Genomic DNA, 20,503 nt, shown 5'->3' with positions numbered 1-20,503 from the left:
GAAAGACCTACCAAAGTTGTAGGGGCTATACTTAGATGCTAGAAACTATCATGTGCTTTCTGAGTAGACAGCTGGTCCTTCCAGGTAACGATGGACCCAGGAATCTTTCATTTCCCATATATGCAAGTCTATCCCACTGTCCCTTAAATAAGCAAAAAGTTAACTCTTATTTTGCAATTTGGGACAGATGCATTAAAAATTAAATATAAACATTATTAAATATAAACTAGTTAAACTGGACACCATACCTGTCGCTTCTGGTGTCTAACACCAAATTCTAAATATTAGTTGGTTGAAAGCCATCAGGGTAAAAATAATCATTTTTTTCCCTAGGCTATAAAAGGTTCCCCACCCCTGCTCTAAACTATTAGGTCTTTATTACCTAACAAGTTACTCCTGACATTGTGGCCTCACTTATTCTCCAACCATGTAACCAAAAATACTGATGTTTCCCCTCTTCTTTCCTCATTAAGCCATGGAACTCCAGAGCAAGAAGCTGACCTATGCTCAATCAAGAGCCAGCCCAATTACTTGATATGTATGAGGTACACTAAGCAAAGGCCAGAAGCCCTATGGAAGGAAATTCACTGCTAGCGCTTTCATCTCAGCTAAGAACAGAGAAAATATTCTCATTTGGGGGGAGGTCAAACTAGAGAAAATTTCCCCCTCCTTATATAATTACTTCTAACAGTTAGCATGGTTTTAGTAAAATAAGAGAAATATAAGCTCTATAAGAATAGGGATTTTTGTTTTAGTCACTGCTAATCTCCATTGCCCCTGGCATGTGGTAGGCGTATACACTTATACTATTTCCTTTTTCAGGGATGCTGTGTGTGAAAAGCTCATTCAGAGGCACAATCTTTAGAGTCAATTTTTATAGAATCTCTGAGCTTGTTTCCAAAACTAAGACCTTAGAAAAGCAACTCTGCCTTAGACATTTAGATTTATGACTTAGGTAAGTTAATGTAAAACAGACAAATGGTGAGTCACATATGCCATCTACTGGTGAGAAAAAACAAAAATTGCAGCTTAAAGCAGTGGTCGCCAATCGGTGGGTGGTCTGCGGACCACTGGTGGTCCGTGAGGTACAAAAGGTTGGCAACCACTGGCTTAAAGTAACATTTTAATATTCAAAAGAATTTAAAACTGTTTTAGTTAATAAATATTTGTATTAGGTGCAGAGAATGTAAAGGACTTTAAATTTTAAATTGGAGTGTTGTGTTACATAATCCAGGTATAACTAGGCCAAATAACTTTAATCATATTCATGAAACTAAATGTACCACTAAGTCCTTCAAATTTTCTCATATATGAATGCCTTATCTCAAAGAGGACAAGCTGAAAGATAGGTATGGCCCATTCATTCAAATGCAATGCCACTCGTGAAAGAACATATTATGGCCAGCTTTCCTGACAGATGGAGCAGTATTACACCTTTACACCAGAAGAACAGCATAGGTCGTCCAAGGATGGCTATCTTCAGTGAAACATCAGGACTGTATTAGAAAGATGCTATGTTAATTAACATGTCATTTAGAATTTTTTTTTAGGTCACCATGAATAAGAAAAAATGAAAACCTAAACACTGACTATTCCATCTCTAAAAATATATCACGAACAAAACTAAAGAAGGTTGTACCAATTTTTCAAACTGAGCACAAAATATCCTCTCAACTTCCTGCTGTCAAATCAGCCACTCTCTTCGGCCAGTTTCCATTTTCCACCATAAAGACAACATCCTGCATAGCATACAGCAAGGAGCTGGGGTTGCAGATGGATGGATAAAAAATCTATTGGCTCCACATTTCTATCCAAATACCAAAGTTTAGAACTAAAAATATTCAAAACTAGTCCAATTACAACAGCAAGTACTGAATAGGGATGGCAAAAAGCAAGTAAGGCTAAAGAAACATACTTCTGATTCAGCCTCTTACCCCACAAGCTCTTCACCTCTGAAAAGAGAGACGATTAAAAGAGCCGTGGGAAAACAGCAGCGCTTTGCTTTGTGTACCCAGTGCCTAAGAAATCCGCATCACTCTCAGTTGTTCCCACCACTGGATAACATGATCTCAAATACACGCACATTTATTTGCAGAGTTGTGCCAGGCATCCATTGGATTTCTTTGTTTGTGCCGAAATGCCTCTTCAACTCTAGTTTCTGTCTTCCGAGTTCCAGTACCGTGAGGATTTATTTGTTCTGCTGTTACCGATAAGCCTGCAAGCAGAAGATAAGCAACACCTATTTAAATATTCCTAGCTAAATAAACCAACAGGGCTTAAAAAAAATCATCTGAAATACAGAACCGAGTTTTAAAGTCATTAATTATACTTGGACAGTTGGTAATTTGGATGAAAATACTATCTTTTGTTTTAAAATGGGAAGGAAACTTGATATAAAATCATAAAAATAAAATAACTTGGCAGGCGATTCTTACACTTAAAAAGCGACATTTCACATTTTTATGACTGTGGGGCAATAAGATTATATAATGTCTAAAAGTTATGATTTCTGCCCTAACCGGTTTGGCTCAGTGGATAGAGCATCAGCCTGCAGACTGAAAGGTCCCAGGTTCGATTCCAGTCAAGGGCATGTACCTTGGTTGCGGGCACATCCCCAGTAGGAGGTGTGCAGGAGGCAGCTGATCGATGTTTCTCTCTCATCGATGTTTCTAACTCTTTATCCCTCTCCCTTCCACTCTGTAAAAAATCAATAAAATATATTTTTTAAAAAAAAATAAATAAAAGTTATGATTTCTGCCATCTTAGAATGTGTGTTTTGGGGCCAGTAAACCCCATTCACATGAACTGTTACCATCTGACATTAGCTGCCTATCACCCGCACTGATATTCATAAGAGTAACCATTCCATCTCAATTTTCACTAGATTTCTTTGTTCTATGTGATCCTTAAATGTTGATGTTTGCCAGGGTTGTCTCTGGAATTCTCACTCTAATCAACACCTTCCACAACACCTTCCACCTTCAGCTTCTACTACCATTATATAATAACTGGAGGCCCAGTGCACAAAATTCATGCACAGGTAGGGTCCCTGGGGCTTTCCTTCCCCAGCTGCCGGCTGCCAGCTGGGGCCTCCTTTCCCCGGCTGCTGGCTGGACCTTCCTTCATTCCACAACACACCCTGGTGGTCAGCGTACATCATAGCAAGCGATCAAACTCCTGGTCTCCCAGTCAAATTTCCGAAGGGACACTTTGCACATTAGCCTTTTATATGTATATATTCCCAAATCCACATCTTTAGCCCAAACATCTCTTGAGCTTTTCTAATCTGTATATCCAACTGCCTATTTGATATCTCCAACTGGATATTCTAAAGTCATGTCAAATATCTTTCCCAACAAAAACACCTGTTCCTTCTTATATCTCTACTAGAGGACTGGTGCACAAAATTCACGCACAGGGGAGGGGGTTGTCCCTCAGCCCAGCCTGCACCCTTTCCAATCTGGGACATCCCTCTCACAATCCAGGACTGCTGGCTCCCAACTGCTCACCTGCCTGCCTTCCTGATTGCCCCTAACCGCTTCTGCCTGCCAGCCTGATCACCCCCTAACCACTCCCCTGCCAGCCTGATTGATGCCTAACTGCTCCCCTGCCAGCCTGTTTGCCCCTAACTGCCCTCCCCTGCAGGCCTGGTCACCCCTAACTGCCCTCCCCTGCAGGCATGGTCCCCCCAACTTCTCTCCCCTGCAGGCCTGGGTCCCTCCCAACTGCCTTTCCCTGCAGGCCTGGTCGCCCCCAACTTCCCTCCTCTGCCGGCTTAGTCACCCCTAACAGCTCTCCTCTGCTGGCTTGATCGCCCCCAACTGCCCTCCCTTGCAGGCCTGGTCCCTCCCAACTGCCCTCCCCTGCTGGCTTGATCGCCCCCAACTGCCCTCCCTTGCAGGCCTGGTCCCTCCCAACTGCCCTCCCCTGCTGGCTTGATCGCCCACAACTGCCCTACCTTGCAGGCCTGGTCCCTCCCAACCACCCTCCCTTGCTGGCCACTTGTGGTGGCCATCTTGTGTCTACATGGGGGCAGGATCTTTGACCACATGGGGGCAGCCATCTTGTGTGTTGGAGTGATGGTCAATCTGCATATTACTTTTTTATTAGATAGGATAGAGGCCTGGTGCACAGGTGGGAGCCAGCTGGTTTGCCCTGAAGGGTGTCCCGAATCAGGGTGGGGGTTCCCTTGGGGCATGGGGCGGCCTGGGTGAGGGGCCTGTGGTGGTTTGCAGGCTGGCCACGCCCCCTGGTGACCCAAGTGGGATCTGGGGTTTATTATCTTCTACAATTGAAACTTTGTAGCCTGGAGCGGGGCCAAGCCTTCTGCTTGCTCCGTGGCGGCAGCCTTTTCTGTTGGGATTTATTTATCTTCTATAATTGAAACTTTGTAGCCTTAAGTGGAGGCCTGGGCCGGCCAGGGTGTGCGGAAAGCTTGGCTTCCTCCATCGCCGGGGGCAACCCTAGCCTCCTGCTCTTTCCAGCTCCGTGGCTGCCGCCATTTCTGTTTGGTTTTATGTATCTTCTATCATTGAAACTTTGTAGCCTTGAGTGGAGGCCTAGGCCAGCAAGGGCAGGCGGAAAGCTTGGCTTCCTCCATTGCCGGGGAAACCCAAGCCTCCCTCCTGCTCTCTGTGGCTGTAGCCATCTTGGTTAGGTTTATTTGCATATTCACTCCTGATTGGCTGGTGGGCATGGCTTGTGGGTGTAGCAGAGTGATGGTTAATTTGCATATTACTCTTTTATTAGATAGGATTGGTGGTATTAGCATCTACTAAGTCATTAAACCAGTAACATGGCCAATTTTGACTCTTCCTGCCCTTCACCCCTGCAGCCACATCTCATATTAATTCTATCCTCATCCCCATTTCACTAATTAAAACTCTGAACTACTCCAAAAGCTTTTACTCACAACAGTTTTAAGGTTCAATTTACATAACATAAAAACCACTCATTTTAAGCATACAGTTAAATGATTTTTAGTAAATTTACAGCACTGTGCAATCACCACAGCAACCCAATTTTAGCTAACTATCCCAGACAACCACTAATCCACGTTTTGTCTCTATGGCTTGCCTTTTTTGAGCATTTCATATAAATGGAATCGTACAATATGTGGTCTTTTCTGACTGAACTGTTTCACTTAACGAATGTTTCTGTAGTTCACCTATGTTGTAGCATGTATCAGTACTTTGTTCCTTTTTATGGCCGAGCAGTATGCCATTGTACGACACCCTATTTTGCTTACCCATTCACCAGCTGACAGACTTTGGGTTGTTTCCAGATTTTAGTTGCTGTGAATAATGCTGCTATGAACATTCGTGTGTAAGTCTTTATGTGGACATATGTTTTCATTGCTCTAGAGTAGATTCCTAGGAGTAGAATCACTGGGTCATATGGTAAATGTTATGTTTAACTTTTTAGAACTGCCAAACTGTTTTCTAAACTGGCTCCAACAGTTTCTTAACTGGTCTCTCATCTCCCTACCCTTCATACTGAGCCCTTGCTATTTCCTGCTGCCAAAGCAATTTACCAATTCATTCCGCTGCTTAAAATACTTCAATGACTCCTACTGACTATGGCAATGGTTCTCAAACTTTAGTGTATAAAGAAATCTCTTGAATAGTTGTTCAAGTGCTGAGCTCTCAACCTTACTACTCTCTGAGAACTTAATTTACTAGGACCAAGCCAATGTAGGTAATAGACACACCATTTTGAAAAACACTGGTCTATAGGATAAAGCCCAAGGTCCTCAGCATGGCATCGATTCATTCAAGTATTTATAACCTGTTGCGTATCAGACACAGCTCTGGAGACTGCAGTAGAGCTATAAGCATGACATTCCCAGCACTAAATAAGGAAGAAGAGACAACAACAACAAAATCCCAAGTGCTAATGATGACCAGGGCCTAATGAGATTAGGTGGCCAGGAAAGGGCTCTAAGGAAGTAGAAGAAAAGTTGCTTCATTATTTCAGTGCCCTGGACCCAGCCCACCTCTTGAGCTCTAATTCTCACAACTCTGTACATCTTCAGCAATACCAAACAGTTTGCAGTTCTTCTAATATACCACATGATTTCACATCTCTGTGCTTTCATACAAGCTACTGTTTGCTGTGCTTAAAAATACCTCCTCCTCCTCTGTCACCACCACCTTTCCCTACTCCACTAGAGACAACACTATTTCCTTCCCCAAACTCTGATCAAAATGCTTGGTCCCCTACCCAGAGGTCTCGGCCCTGTGCTGTGAGCACACTTCAACAAGTGCATACACCACACTGCACTTCATTTGTTTTACATTTCACTCTTTCTCCGACTGAAGTGTGAGTTCCTCAAAGACAGGATTTTTTAGTGAATGAACAAACCACATTCACTAATTCTTGTTTATATTAACAAAATTGTCCATAAACTTCAATAGGACAAAAAGTACCAGTATTGGGTATAAACTCATGAAAAATCAACCCTCTTCAGGTATGAAAACCATTAAGAACAGAAATCAATAATTAACAAAGATAAATTCCTGCAAAAGAAATTTCAGTACAAAGCACTTCATTTCAGCAATTTGCGCTGTTGCGCTAAAACTTTCACAGTAAGTAAAGTTTTTAAATATCTGAGAATTTGCATGACACATATCAGTATCAGAAATTAAGTAAAAACTGTGCCTCAAAATACATTTTTTCACAATAGCAGGTACCCTAAAGAAACAACATTCAGTGATAGTCAATGACGCATCTTTAGCAGCAAGTTCATTTCTAATAGCTTACCTCTTTTTATTCTTGCTTCCTTAATTTCTTCACAGAGTTTATTAAATTCTGGATCCAGTTCAGCTGCAATGATGGCATGTGCAGTGTCCTTCAGGGTACAAGCCCTGTGTCTAATTATTTTATCTGTTAAAAAAGTTGGTATACATTTATTACATCTACAAATGAAATAACATTAAATAAGGGCATTTTGAAAAGAGAAGGAATACGAACATTTAAATAACAGTGTAAAAAGCATTTCCAGGTGAGAAGTTTATTTAAATGAAGAGTAAAATATAAACATAATAAGCTACTCAAGTTAATAATTCTCTGAAAACTATACTTTTAGAATTTCAAAGTACTAAGTCTATTTAACAAGTCATTGCCTCAAAGATATAAGGCTTCATTTTACATATTTGACTTTTAAATGTATGATTTTCAGTAAAAATTTTTAAAAGATTTAGGGTATTCACCATATGCCCAGCACCAGCGTTCCCTTATCAGGAGTGGGGAACATCCGGCCTGCAGGCCGTGTAAGGCCCGCAAAATCAGTTGGTCTGGCCCTGCTGAGGCATTCGGGAGAGTTAATTAAATGTTTGAGCAAATACAGCAGGCTAATTTTTTAAACTGATAATTTTGTATGGCCCGAGAATGATGTTGTAAATATCCAAATGGCCCTTGGCAGAAAAATCATTTCCCACCCCTGCTGAGAATTCAGATATTCTTACATAATTTTCTTCATAAGTGAAAACTGGTCAAAACTGTGCTGGAGAATATAATAACCCTAAGTAAGGGTGATCTTTAAAAACTGTGACAGAAATAGACAAATACAGCAAGTCACTCTAAGCTAAAGAATGTAAGATGGTATAAAAATTGTAGGTAGATCCAGGAGAGAAGTACATACTCCCTTGTAGGTAGGTAAGCTATACCTAAAACTGGTACTAAAAGAAGGTTCTCAGTTTTACACTAATCCGGAAATCCTCATTCATAAGCAAAACAATGTAAACAGTGCCACCTAGAGCTTGTAGCTCTGAGATATTAGAAGCCAAGTAAATATAGCAAAGACACTTATTTTGTAACAGTATCAAAAACTAGAACCCAAAATCTCAAAATAACATCTGCCTTTTCATTTCTAGTAAAAACAAAAAGTATAAAGACATTTTATTTACTAGAGGCCCAGTGCACAACATTCGTGCACTGGGGGGGGGGGGGTCTCCTTAGCCCGTCCTGCGCCCTTTCGCAGACCAGGAGCCCTCGGGGGATGTTCGACTGATGGACATCCTTAGCACTGCGGTGGAGGAGGGCTGCTGCACTTGCCAGCCTTCAGCCTGGCTTGTGGCTGAGTGGCGCTCCCCCTGTGGGAGCACACTAACCACCAGGGGGCAGCTCCTGCATTGGGCATCTGGCCCCTGGTGGTCAGTGCGCATCATAGCAACCGGTCGTTCCGCCATTTGGTCTATTTGCATATTACCCTTTTATTATATAGGATAATTTTCTTATTAGAAAGTCATAGTTCATTATGGAAATTTTACAAAAACAAACATGCAATACTCAAAAGGCAACCACTGGTGTATTTCCTTCCGTACATTTATCTAAACATTCATTCAATAAATACTATCAACTGTACCAGGAACTAAATCATGTGACAGCTACACAGTGGTGAACAAAGCAGACATTTCTCCACTTTCCAAGAGCTTTTCGGACTAGTACAGAAAGGAGACATTAACCAAGTAATCTCTCAGACACACATATAAACACCACCCCCATTCCCACCCCAAAACCCTGCGTAACAGCTACGATAAAAACCTATAGGGTATTGGTGTGGGTGCCAACTGAGATTGGACAGGTCAGGAAGAGACTCTCTGAAACAGTGGCATTTAAGCTGAGACAAGCATACATTGGAGCAGCCACTGACAGAGCAGAGAATAACCAGGGGCAGGTTCAGAAAATACTATGTGAGAAAGTTCTGGAGTAAAAAGATCTCAGATATTTCAAGAAAATAAAAGATACCCTGTGTACTTAGAACACAATAAGCAAGAAGCAAACAGGAATCTGGTCATATTTAAAGGCTTTCAGATTTTATCCTAAGAGCAATGAAAAGTCATTGAAAATATCTGAGGAGGAAAGTAACATGACTTAGATGAGCATCTTCAAAAGACATCAGTGTTTAATTGTCTCTCTCTCTCTCTCTCTCTCTCTCTCTCTCTCTCTCTCTCTATATATATATATATATATATATATATATATATATATATATATATATATATATCTCTTTGCAGTTCTGTCAGTTTTTGCTTAATAAAGTTTAAGGCTCTGTTATCAGAGGCACAAATGTTTGCACCTGTTATGTCTACTTGATGATTATGAAATAATCCTCTTTATCCCAGATAATATTCTTTGGTCTGAAATCTACATTGGTATTTATATAACCACTAGAGGCCCGGTGCACGAAATTCGTGCAAGGGGGCGCGTGTCCCTCAGCCCAGCCTGCACCGTCTCCAATCTGGGACCCCTCGAGGGATGCCCAACTGCCCTCTCACAATCCAGGACTGCTGGCTCCCAACCGCTCGCCTGCCTGCCAGCCTGATTGCCCCTAACTGCTTCTGCCTGCCAGCCCTATCACCCCCTAACCACTTCCCTGCCAGCCTGATCGATGCCTAACTGCTCCCCTGCCAGGCCAATTGCCCCTAACTGCCCTCCCCTGCTGGCGTAGTCGCCCCTAACTGTTCTCCCCTGCAGGCCTGGTCACCCCCAACTGCCCTCCCTTGCTGGCCTGGTCGGCCCTAACTGCCTTCCCCTGCAGGCCTGGTCCCTCCCAACTGCCCTCCCCTGCAGGCCCAGTCAACCCTAACTGCCCTCCCCTGCTGGCCTGGTCTCCCCTAACTGCTCTCCCCTGCTGGCCTGGTCACCCCCACTGCCCTCCCCTGCAGGCATGGTTGCCCCCAACTGCCCTCCCCTGGAGGCCTGGTCCCCCCTAACTGCCCTCCCCTGCCAGCCCGGTTACTCCTAACTGCCCTCCCCTGCTGACCTGTATGTTACCTGCGGGTCTGTCCCATATATGGCCTTTATTACACTGAGTTAATGTTCCTTCTAGTCCCACTTTGCTGAGAGTTTTTATCATAAGTGGGTACTGGCTTTTATCGAATGCTTTTCTGCATTTATTGATATGATCATGTGCTTTTATCCTTCATTTTGTTTATGTGGTATATCATGTTTATTGAGTTGCGAATACTTTACCAACCTTGCATCCTCGGAATAAATTCCACTTGATCATTGTGTATGATCTTTTTAACATACTACTGGATCTGGTTTACTAATATTTTGTTGATGATTTTAGCATCTATGTTCATCAGGGATATTGGCCTATAATTTTCTTTCTTTGTAGTGACTTTATCTGGTTTTAGAATTAGGATAAGGCTGGCCTTGTAAAAAGAGCTTAGGACTCTTCCCTCCTCTTGAATTTTTTGGAATAGTTTGAGAAGGGCAGGTGTTAGTTCTTCTTTGAATGTTTGGTAAAATTGAACTGTGAAGCCATCTAGTCCAGGACTTTTGTTGCTTATGAGTTTTTTATTACTGCTTCGGTTTCACTAGTTGTAATGTGTCTATTCAGATTTTCTAATTCTCCCTGATTTAGTTTTGGAAAATTATGTTTCTAGGAATTTACCCATTTTGTCCAGATTGTCCAATTTGCTGGTGCCTGTGGTGTGGGAGAGGGAGTAGGCACAGGGGTCCTGACAGCTGTCCCTTCAGGTCTCTCCCCAAAGCCACATACCCCGGTATCTCCTCATGTGACTCTAGTCCACTTTGCCCTTCCTCTGCCAAAGCCCGGGGTGATGGCTGCATATTAAATTTTGTGCTTTAGTCTTTTAAGAGGTTGCCTATGTCTCTAGCAGATTGCTGTCTGTCCCTGGCAGACAGAATCCCAAATGATTTTCACAGCCAGATGTTACCTGGCCACCTCTTCCCAGCTCTGGTGCTCCGGGCTGGGGAACCCGGCTTGGGGTTGAGACCCCACACTCCCCCAGGGGAATCTTTGCAGCTGAGATAGCCCTCCGGTATCTCAGCTGCTGCCAATGGGAGCAGGACCAGTCCTTTTCATATCTCCACCCTTCCTACCAGTCTCAATATGGCTTCTTCTGTAAATCCTTGATAAGACTTTTCTGCAGCTAGTCTTCAGCTGGTTATTCAGGTTGATTATTCTACATTTTATCTATAATTACAGTTTGGCCCTGGGAAAAGGTGAGTGTAACATCCATCTACTCTGCCACCATCTTGGATGTGCCTAGACCATTTACTGTTAATGTCATTTATGTGATTATCTATTTGGTTATTTATTCCTTTTCTTTCTTTCTTTTCGCTTCTTTGGGATTATATATATCCCAAATATATATATATATATATATATATATATATATATATATATATATATATATATATTTTTTTTTTTTTTTTTTTTTTTTTTTTTTTACTCACTAGAGGGCCGATGCACAAAATTTGTGCAAGAGTAGGCCTTCCTTCACCCAGCTGCTGGCACCAGCTTCCCTCTGGCACCCAGGACCCGGGCTTCCCTCTGGCAACTGGGACCCGGGCTTCCCTCCGGCCACCAACAGGCACCTAAGACCCGGGCTTCCCTCACAGCCACGGCTTCATCCAGAAGGTGGTCCGGAAGGATGTCCGGTCTAATTAGCACATTACGCCTTTATTATTATAGATTTGATCTCCTTGTTGGCCTACTAGCTCTATTTGCTGTACTATTACCAGCCCGGGTGAGCTTCAAAGAACATCCCCTTTCTTTCTCTGGTCTTGGGCAGTTTCCTCACATGTGTACACTGATCAGAGTTTAACTCATGCCAGGAGGAGGATCTTTGCAGAACTCCAAAGTGCTCTCTCCACACAGCTTTCTTCTTTCTGGTACTTTGCCTTGAAAACTTTGCCTACTTTGGTCTCCTTATATTCCCAGCTCTGTCTCTTTTATTAAGGATAAATTCTAGGCTCTGCCTAGGTTCTTTCTTCCCGTGCCACAGTCTGGAAACTTTCCAGGCAACTATAGTGCTCAACTTGTTAGTTTCTCATCTTCTGGGAATCACTTTACTTTGTTTCCTGATATCCAATGTTTTCAAACTTGTTTTTTCACATATTTTGTTGTGTTTTTCTTTTCTTCATTCTTTGAAAACCAAATTTAAATGGTTGTGTAATAATCCAAAGTAGGATGCACCTTAATTTTCAGAACTATTGCTCTACTGTTGAATATTTTAAGTTGCTTTAAATTTTAGCTACGACTAACAGGAAACTACAATGAACATCCTTAGAAGTAATTATATTTTCAAGCTTATAGGGAAATGGATGAATTTCCCACATTCCTCCACAGGGACTCCATTCTCCAGCTATATTACCTCTTCTATACCTTTGTACCCTAGTTATATACCTCCTCTCTCAGCCTAGGATGAATGCCTCTCCTAATCCATTCATCTCCAGGCAGTGCCTTCATCTCTGTACTCCACTCACACTGTGTACATATTTCCAATACAGACTTATGAAACTGCATTACAATCATCTGCTGCCACCTCAAGACAAAATTCATAACAGCCACCTCGATGCTATCTTTATATATACCTTAATAGTCTTCCTATTATAATTATCAGTAGTTAAATATTTGTCATTACTATAAAATAGTGAGTTTTTAGATAGCAGGGATGGTTATGGGCTAAATTGTGTCCCCATCCGCCCCCCGCCACCCCCCCCCCAAAAAAAAGCCATATGTTGAAGCTCTAAACCCCAGTACCTCACAATGTGACTGTATTTGGAATAGAGCCTTCAAAGAGATAATTAAGGTAAAAGAAGGTCATATGAATGGGCGGGCCCTAATCCTATCTGATTTGTGTCCTTATAAGAGGAGGAAATTTGGATACTCAAGAGTGCATGCACACAAAGAAAAGAACATGTGAGGACACAACAAGCGAAGGAGAGAAGTCTCAGGAAAAACAAAATTGCAGACACCTTGATTTTGGACATTAGGCCTCCAGACCTATTAGAAAATAAATATCTATTGTTTAAGCCACCTGTGATATTTTGTTATGGAAGCCCTAGCAAACTAATACCATGACACAGCATAATGTCTGTCACATAGTAATTATTCAATAGGTATTTAGTGATCTGAATATCTCTATATCAAAAGACAAGACTATCATATTCATCTTTGTTTTGTAAGCATCCAGCTCAGTAACTAGTACATGGTACTTACAAATACTAAAGAAAATATTAATGAGTTTGGCTGAAGCACAGCCCATAGAGGGCTCCAAAAGCTAGGGTGAATCTGTGGACTTTATTCCTAAGTAATTGGTCCAAAATAGAAGATTTTGAGAAGACTACAGATTAGGGCTAAAATTCCAGCAAAATTAGCTAAATAATGATATGTGCTTGAGGGCTAGAGAAAGGATGCCATAAAGACAAAGAATGAAAAATAGTTAAATATCATATATCACATCTACTAGTATAAGATAACTAGAGGCCCAGTGCACGAAATTCATACACTGGGGGAGGGGGGTTTGTCCCTCAGCCCAGCCTGCACCCCCTCCAATCTGGGACCCCCTGCATCCCACTCACAATCAGGGACTGCTGGCTCCCAACTGCTCGCCTGCCTGCCAGCCTGATCACCCCCTAATTACTCCCCTGCCAGCCTGATTGATGCCTAACTGCTCTCCTGCCAGCCAGATTGTCCCCAACTTCCCTCCCCTGCTGGCCCAGTAACCCCCAAGTGCCCTCCCCTGCTGGCCTGGTCGCCCCCAAATGCCCTCCCCTGCCGGCCCAGTCACCCCTAATTGCCCTCCCCTGCTGGCCTGATCGCTCACAGCTAACCTCCCCTGCCTGCCATCTGGTAGCAGCCATCTTTGACCACATGGGGGCAGCCATCTTGTGCGAGGGTCTGAGGGTCAATTTGCATATTAACCCTTTATTATATAGGATAATTATGGTCTAATATTTCATACTGGTCATGCTTTGAACCTACAAATTAAAATTCTCTGGCCAACATATTTCATTTCTGTCCACATCATCCTCAAGGGAGAGAATCTGGGTGAACACTTAGGTAACATAGATAGCTTTCAAAAGGTTGGCTTTTGTCTTCTATGTATATGCTAGTTGTTTTCCCAAATGGCTAACTATTCGGCAAAACAGAACACTGTAAGCTTTCAAATACTCTTGGGAGCTTGTAAAAGTAATACAACATTCATGTAATTTCCACTTGCTACACAACGGACCCTGAGGTTGTTTTTCTAATACATAACAAGTGGTTCTATTGCTATGGGAAAAAAAAAAAAAAAAGGCCTCTTGACTATAGATATGAAATAATCTGAACAGAACCAAATCATGCTTTTTAAATTTTTGCATCTAAAACAGTGAAGGAGTAAAATTACAAGTGTACCATGTCAACTCTGAGAGAGCCATATTTTTTCATTATACAACTGCATTCTATAGTAAAAGGTTGTTATGCACCAGAAACCATTGCTTCTTTCTTAAGAGGAATATTATTTCAATGTGGTTATAATTTAGTTACACAGGGGGAAATATTTGTGGATTGATCTTCTCAACTGGCTTTCTCTAACCACTCAAATTCATTTTTCACTATCAGTCCCAAATTTTTGTTCCAAAATAAGAATGAATTTTACATGTGGTTCACAGAATGGAATGAGAATAAAGTATAAAGGGTCACTCTAATGCAAGTATGCAATATCCACTAAGAAACCAATTTACAAAAATTAAAGACCAATTTAAACAACAATGATGATAATGAGGATAAAAATATGAACCAACCTTTATGCAACACTTACCACATCCCAGGCACTATGCTAAGGGCTTAGCATATTTAGGTTGAACCATATGAAAATGGTGATTTCATAAAGTTTAACCTAATAAATGTTCTCACATAATCCTTACAACCACCCCAATGAGGAAAGTACATTATAGTATCCCTATTTTGCAGGTAAGGAACAAAAATTTACAGGATTTAACTTGATCAAGTTAAAGAACTAGGCAACAGATCTGGGATTAAAGCCTAAAGCACAAGCTCTCATTACCTGCTACACAGTTTCAGCAACCTTTGTGTCTTCAAAAACTGACAGGCTAAGGGTGTAGGCACTCCAGTGCTCTCACATACTGCTCAAGGCAACCATACAGCAATTGTGAAGGCTGTCCCTCACCAAGGACCCAGCAAGGGAATCAAGTGAGGCTGACATCAGCCCATTCTTCACTACCCAAACTGTAGCCTGTTGCAGATGCCATCTACACTGAAGAAAATTGCTATTTTGGCTAGTAGTTGCCGTGATACTGCTGGTAGAAGTGGGAAATTGTGAGAAAAATTTAAGATTCCAGATTAAATGACCTACAAAAGATACATCTTTTTTGATTCAAAAATTTCACTTTAAGGAATTTATTCTAAGGAAATAATTAGGGATGCGTACAAAATTACAATATAAAGATATCTATCAATCTTATAATCACAGGAAAAATCTAAAAGAATCTAGTATGTCCAACAATAGGGTATTAGCTATTATAGCACATCTGTATGATCTAAATAATGCAGTAGAAATATATAAAATTCATAAACTTTTCACCAAATATTATATGAATGACTAAGGTTTTAAAAATTATATTTTCATTTTAGTAAAAATATGCATGCATGCATTCCATATATAATGAGTGTGAAAAAGAGAGTGAGGGAGAGGGAGGTAGGGAAGGGGAGAGGTAACTTTAATTTTCTTCTTTGTTTTTATCTTCATAAATTTTTATGTGATATATTTAATAGAAAGTAAAAAAGAAACTAAACAAATAATAGAAAGCTTAAGAACGATTAGATACCAAGTGCAGCTATGTGTAAAATTTTATTCTGCCTCTTGTTATTAGGATATGTGATTTATTATGGTCTAAATTTAGGCCTCCCAAAAAACCCACGTCATATGGAAATGAGAAATCCAGGTCATTCTAACATGTGGCCTGAGTTGAGAACCACTGCCCTTAAATACACACAGAGAGCAAAACTGTATTCTAAATATCTTTAGATAACTGAAACAAAAATGAATTTTTAAAAAACAGAAAACATCTTACATGTATATCATCTGTTAAAGAAACTGAATTCTCACTGGAGTGAAAAAAAGAATATTGGCCCTTGTCAGCTGGGAGCTGGCCTAGCACTGTCAAACATAAACAAATTTAACCAATATCAGAAAAGGCTATTCTGTGACCACGATGGATCAAGATAAAAACAAGACCATCCCATAATGATGTCTAAACAAAGAGGCCACCCTTTAGGTTGCAGATTTATATATAATGTCTAGTTCTTAAACACACACAAGATAATACCCGTATTCTACACTTGCTTATTTCTGTTTAAGAATGAAATATATACAACAAACTGCTAATATTATTTATTTCTAATGGAGGAATTTTACAGGTTTGGTAAAAAGATTTTAATTTTTTCTAAAACCATCTCTTAACTCTTTGATTTGTTATAAAAAGCAAGTAGTATTTTGGCAGTGTAAAGTATGATATCTTAAGCCCTCAAAAATAAAATTTAAAAAAAGGAAAATAAACCCTGTTCCCTGAGGAACCTGTATATAAGTTAGTGTGAACACGGAGGCACATAGTGCTATACTCTAGATCGGGAACTGGACTTGGTTCTTCCTGTCCATGTGGGTGATAGCCTGTGTTTTAGGTCAGACCATCTTTGGTAGATTTTATATAGCCCATTGTTTTCAGTAGTTCTTGGTACCTTACAGTTTGGATACAACATAATTTATGCTTGTTTTTGTCCTAATCACACATTTTTGTGATTAAGACAAAAAGCATATTATTCTAATCACAAAAATAACCAAAAAAAAATTCTATCCTGGATAATATGAATGACTGCTGCTTCTTTACCCATCACGGCTTTAGCCTTGCTCCATTCTTCTTGTCTTCCAGGTTCTTAAAATATCGAATCACAAAATTATCCCCACTTCCTAAAAGCGTCCAATCCACTGCAAAGTCCTTCTTCTTTAATTCCTCCCCTAAGTCACTAACACAAATGGCAAATCCTACAAGGTTCACCATGACATATATTTCCCTTTGACATTCATCTTGTATAATTACAGATATGTTCCTGGCAATCTTCCCTGGAGGGCACTGAAAGAGTTGGGCTGACTACTGACTTGAGTACAGGTTGGGATTTGGAGTAAAATAATAAAATCACATAAAAATATCTACAATCTATAGAACAGATAATGTCTACCTAAAGAGGTCTTTTGATATGTAAACGTATCCTATAAGTTCCCAGAAATTCAAAATTCCCAGTGTTTATCAGCACTGGTGATGTTGACTAAATAATACATTTTTAATTAAATTCTCAGTTTTCCATTTTATCTAAACAAAATAGAAATCTAAGTATAGAAAGTGACAGGTAAATGATGAAACTAAACCCTTAACATAATACATAGGATAATAAAATCATCTCAATTAAGTACATTTAATTTAATAAGTTAATAATTTAAGTATATTAATTCCTCACCAAAAAGAACTAAATACAATAATGTCATCAAAATGAACTAGTCTGTTTGAAACATTAGTATTTAAACTTTAAACTACCTTCTCTATCACCAAAGTGAACCCAGCCCAATGTGTCCTTACCTCCTGGGTCCTTATCTGGATTGTATTCTAAAGCATTGCTACAGATGAGGTCAATATCTTTCAGGAAATCCTTCGAAGTCAGGTAATTATGCTTATCAATTTTAGTTATTATTGTTGATAAATCCATTGGTTCCTTGATTACTTCAAGATAATCTGAAACCTAAAACAAATAGAATATTTTAATAAAAATTACTTATGGTATGTCATATATCTACTCATAAAAACACAAAAGAAAATCAAGTAGTTACTTAAAAATTAAATCTACATATCTAAGAAATAATTAGATAAGAATAAAAGTATAGAGCACTTTATGTTTCTAAAGTTACTATGTCATACTTTCCATGAAAGCTTCAGTTTCAAGTCATATCTAAATCAACTCTGAAATGTTCTCATCTTGAACTATGAAATCAATTGTGTCAGCTTTTTTTTTAATCCTTTGGCCATTCCTGAGAAGAGAATGTACAGGTAAAAGCACTGATAAAGCATCAATAAATGTTACCTCAAGAAAAAACTTTTAAAGGAAAATAAAAAGAAATAATTTGTTGTTTTTTAAACAAAACAAAAAAAGTCTTTCTGAAGGGTGAATCGTTTCATGGAAAGTGTTTTCTGCTCCTTTGGAGTCATTACAAACACTTTGACTTAATTATATAACAAAAAAAAAGCAATGTTTTCATGACTAGTAAAAGATTTGCTGAACTTGTCTCTAAATATAAATAAATCTACAAGCAAAAAACCACATTTTGCTCTATGTGCCCAATAAATTATGTTTTATATCTCTTGACCAATAAGCTCTACCAACTTACAAATCTATTGCATTCCCCAATGCAAATCTCTAACCAAGTAATTAGGTCTATTACAAAAGCAGTCTTGCAAATGTCTAATTAGTCCAGGACCACATTCTGGTACAGAGTGATTTCTCTCTCAGAAACTATAAGCAAGTTTCCTCCATTGCAGATGTCATTGGTGCCTTGATTTTAAAAAACTTATATATATGCACACATATGCATATATATCTGTATATATGCACATACACATATTTTATAAATATTTTTTAAATTTTAGGTAGGTGTGTGTGCATGTTTTAATTTATTTTTCACCCTCAATGAGGTGAAATGGCAGCCAATCTCCTTCTAGGGGAGGTAGTAAAGCTATACTGAACAAGCAATAGGTTCAGAAGATATTAGTTGGATTCCTGGCTCTGGCACCTGGCATACCTTTTGTGCATGACAGAAATGTTTTGTAAACCATAAAGCACTATACAAATTCATATTACTACCTATGCTTATTTTTTTCTATGCTTAATTTTAAATTCAACATTCATTTTCTAAACTCTTGTGTTTTCTGCAGTTTGCTTTGAAAGTTTTAGATATCTCACATTCATTATTTGAATAGAAATTTATGTTTTTAGGTTATCTAAAGGCTATCTTGGTTACCCTCTCTATTCTTCCAAGAGATCCCTACTTTTTCAGCTTTAAAAGCAGACAAAGAACCAGTAGTAGAATGAAAGTGAGAAGAAAGAACATAAAAGGAAGCTAGAGAAAATATAGCCCTTAAATAAAAGTTTCATCTGACTAGCATTTTCTATCCCCTTTCACTGCCAAACCATCATTTATAAACTTCATTCTAGCATAGATAGCATTTGAAATCTGACAATCTCTTCCGGTTAGGAAGAAAAAGTTTTCCCTGGCAAAGGCAAAATTGTTTACTCCAAGCATGGTAAGCTAACTTGGGGCAATCCCTTATCAATTAAATGTCAGGGGGAAAAAATTAAGTGTCAGAGTCCCATATCCAATTTGAAATAAAAATACTTAAAACAATCTTAAAGTGGACTGATAGATTTAAGATTATCTGAAAACACTAGAAGGAAAAAAAAAACTGCTCCACAAATATACAATGGTATGCATTAAGTACAAAAGCAAGTCTGGCAAGTCCTGTCATTGCAGTGGGAAAAGATAAAAACGGTAGCTGTAAGGTCATGTAAAGAATGTGGGCGTGGGCTTTAACTTTTTTAAAAACTTTAAGTCTTGCCTGTATCACTTGCCAAAGTGCCACAGTTTCCTCATTTGCAACATAAGGACCTTTGCAAGGCTGCTGAAAGGATCAAATGTATAAAACTATGTATTGTAGATAAATCCTATACTGTATAATAAAAGGCTAATATGCAAATCAACTGAATGGCAGAATGACCAGTCGCTATGACATGCACTGACCACCAGGGGGCAGACGCTCAACGCAGGAGCTGCCCCCTGCTGGTCAGTGCGCTCCCACAGGGGGGCGCCACTCAGCCAGAAGCTGGTCTCACAGTTGGCGAGCGCAGCGGCAGAGCTAAAGATGTCCAACTGACAGCTTAGGCGTGCTCCCCCTGGGAGAGAGGGCCTAAGCCAGTGGTTGGCAAACTCATTAGTCAACAGAGCCAAATATCAACAGTACAACGATTGAAATTTCTTTTGAGAGCCAAATTTTTTAAACTTAAACTCCTTCTAATGCCACTTCTTCAAAATAGACTCACCCAGGCCGTGGTATTTTGTGGAAGAGCCACACTCAAAGGGCCAAAGAGCCACATGTGGCTCGCGAGCCGCAGTTTGCCGACCACTGGCCTAAGCCATCAGTCAGACATCCCCCGAGGGCTCCCAAACAGCAAGAGGGCACAGGCCGGGCTGAGGGACCCTCCCCTCTACCCCAGTGCACGAATTTCGTGCACCAGGCCTCTAGAATATAAATAAAATTATAGAGTCCTTTTATTTGGGGAAAAAAAAAGAATAGGTATTTTCAGACTTGCCAGGAGTGGAGGGGGGACAGACATAGTTCATTTTCACAGTTATAGATGAGGTAATGGTTCCAAATGAATCTGATCAGATTTCATAATGAGTATGCAACATTAAACTTTGAATCATTTCATAATTCAAATTTTTAAAAGAGATGAAAAAATTAAAACACCAAAACTGTTCAAACATGGAGTCTGAACTATAAGAAGAAGGCCAGTAAAGATCATATTGTGTTCATCCACACACTATATTATCCCAGGATAAAAAAAAAAAAAATAAAAAAATTTTTAATCTAAGTATTCTAGTAGATTCCAAATGGAAAATTTCTTTTCTCATCATCACAA

General features: G+C 39.8%; 1 protein-coding gene across 2 annotated transcripts in view; it reads right to left on the bottom strand.

Moving 5' to 3' along the window:
- The window catches only part of ATAD2B (ATPase family AAA domain containing 2B), a 120,488-nt gene that overhangs the window by 11,264 nt on the left and 88,721 nt on the right, over window positions 1-20,503 (bottom strand). For both annotated transcript variants that reach the window (XM_080685083.1, XM_080685084.1), the window contains exons 22-24: window positions 17,395-17,554; window positions 6,763-6,885; window positions 2,084-2,215 (exon numbers count right to left, since the gene is read on the bottom strand). In XM_080685083.1, coding sequence (XP_080541209.1) covers window positions 2,084-2,215; window positions 6,763-6,885; window positions 17,395-17,554 — 415 coding nt within the window. The remainder of the gene's footprint in view (window positions 1-2,083; window positions 2,216-6,762; window positions 6,886-17,394; window positions 17,555-20,503) is intronic.

Source organism: Plecotus auritus, assembly GCF_963455305.1.
Source record: "Plecotus auritus genome assembly, chromosome: 8".
NCBI lineage: Eukaryota > Metazoa > Chordata > Mammalia > Chiroptera > Vespertilionidae > Plecotus > Plecotus auritus.
The sequence above is the reverse complement of the archived record's forward strand: the minus strand, read 5'-3'. Positions and strand labels throughout refer to the sequence as shown.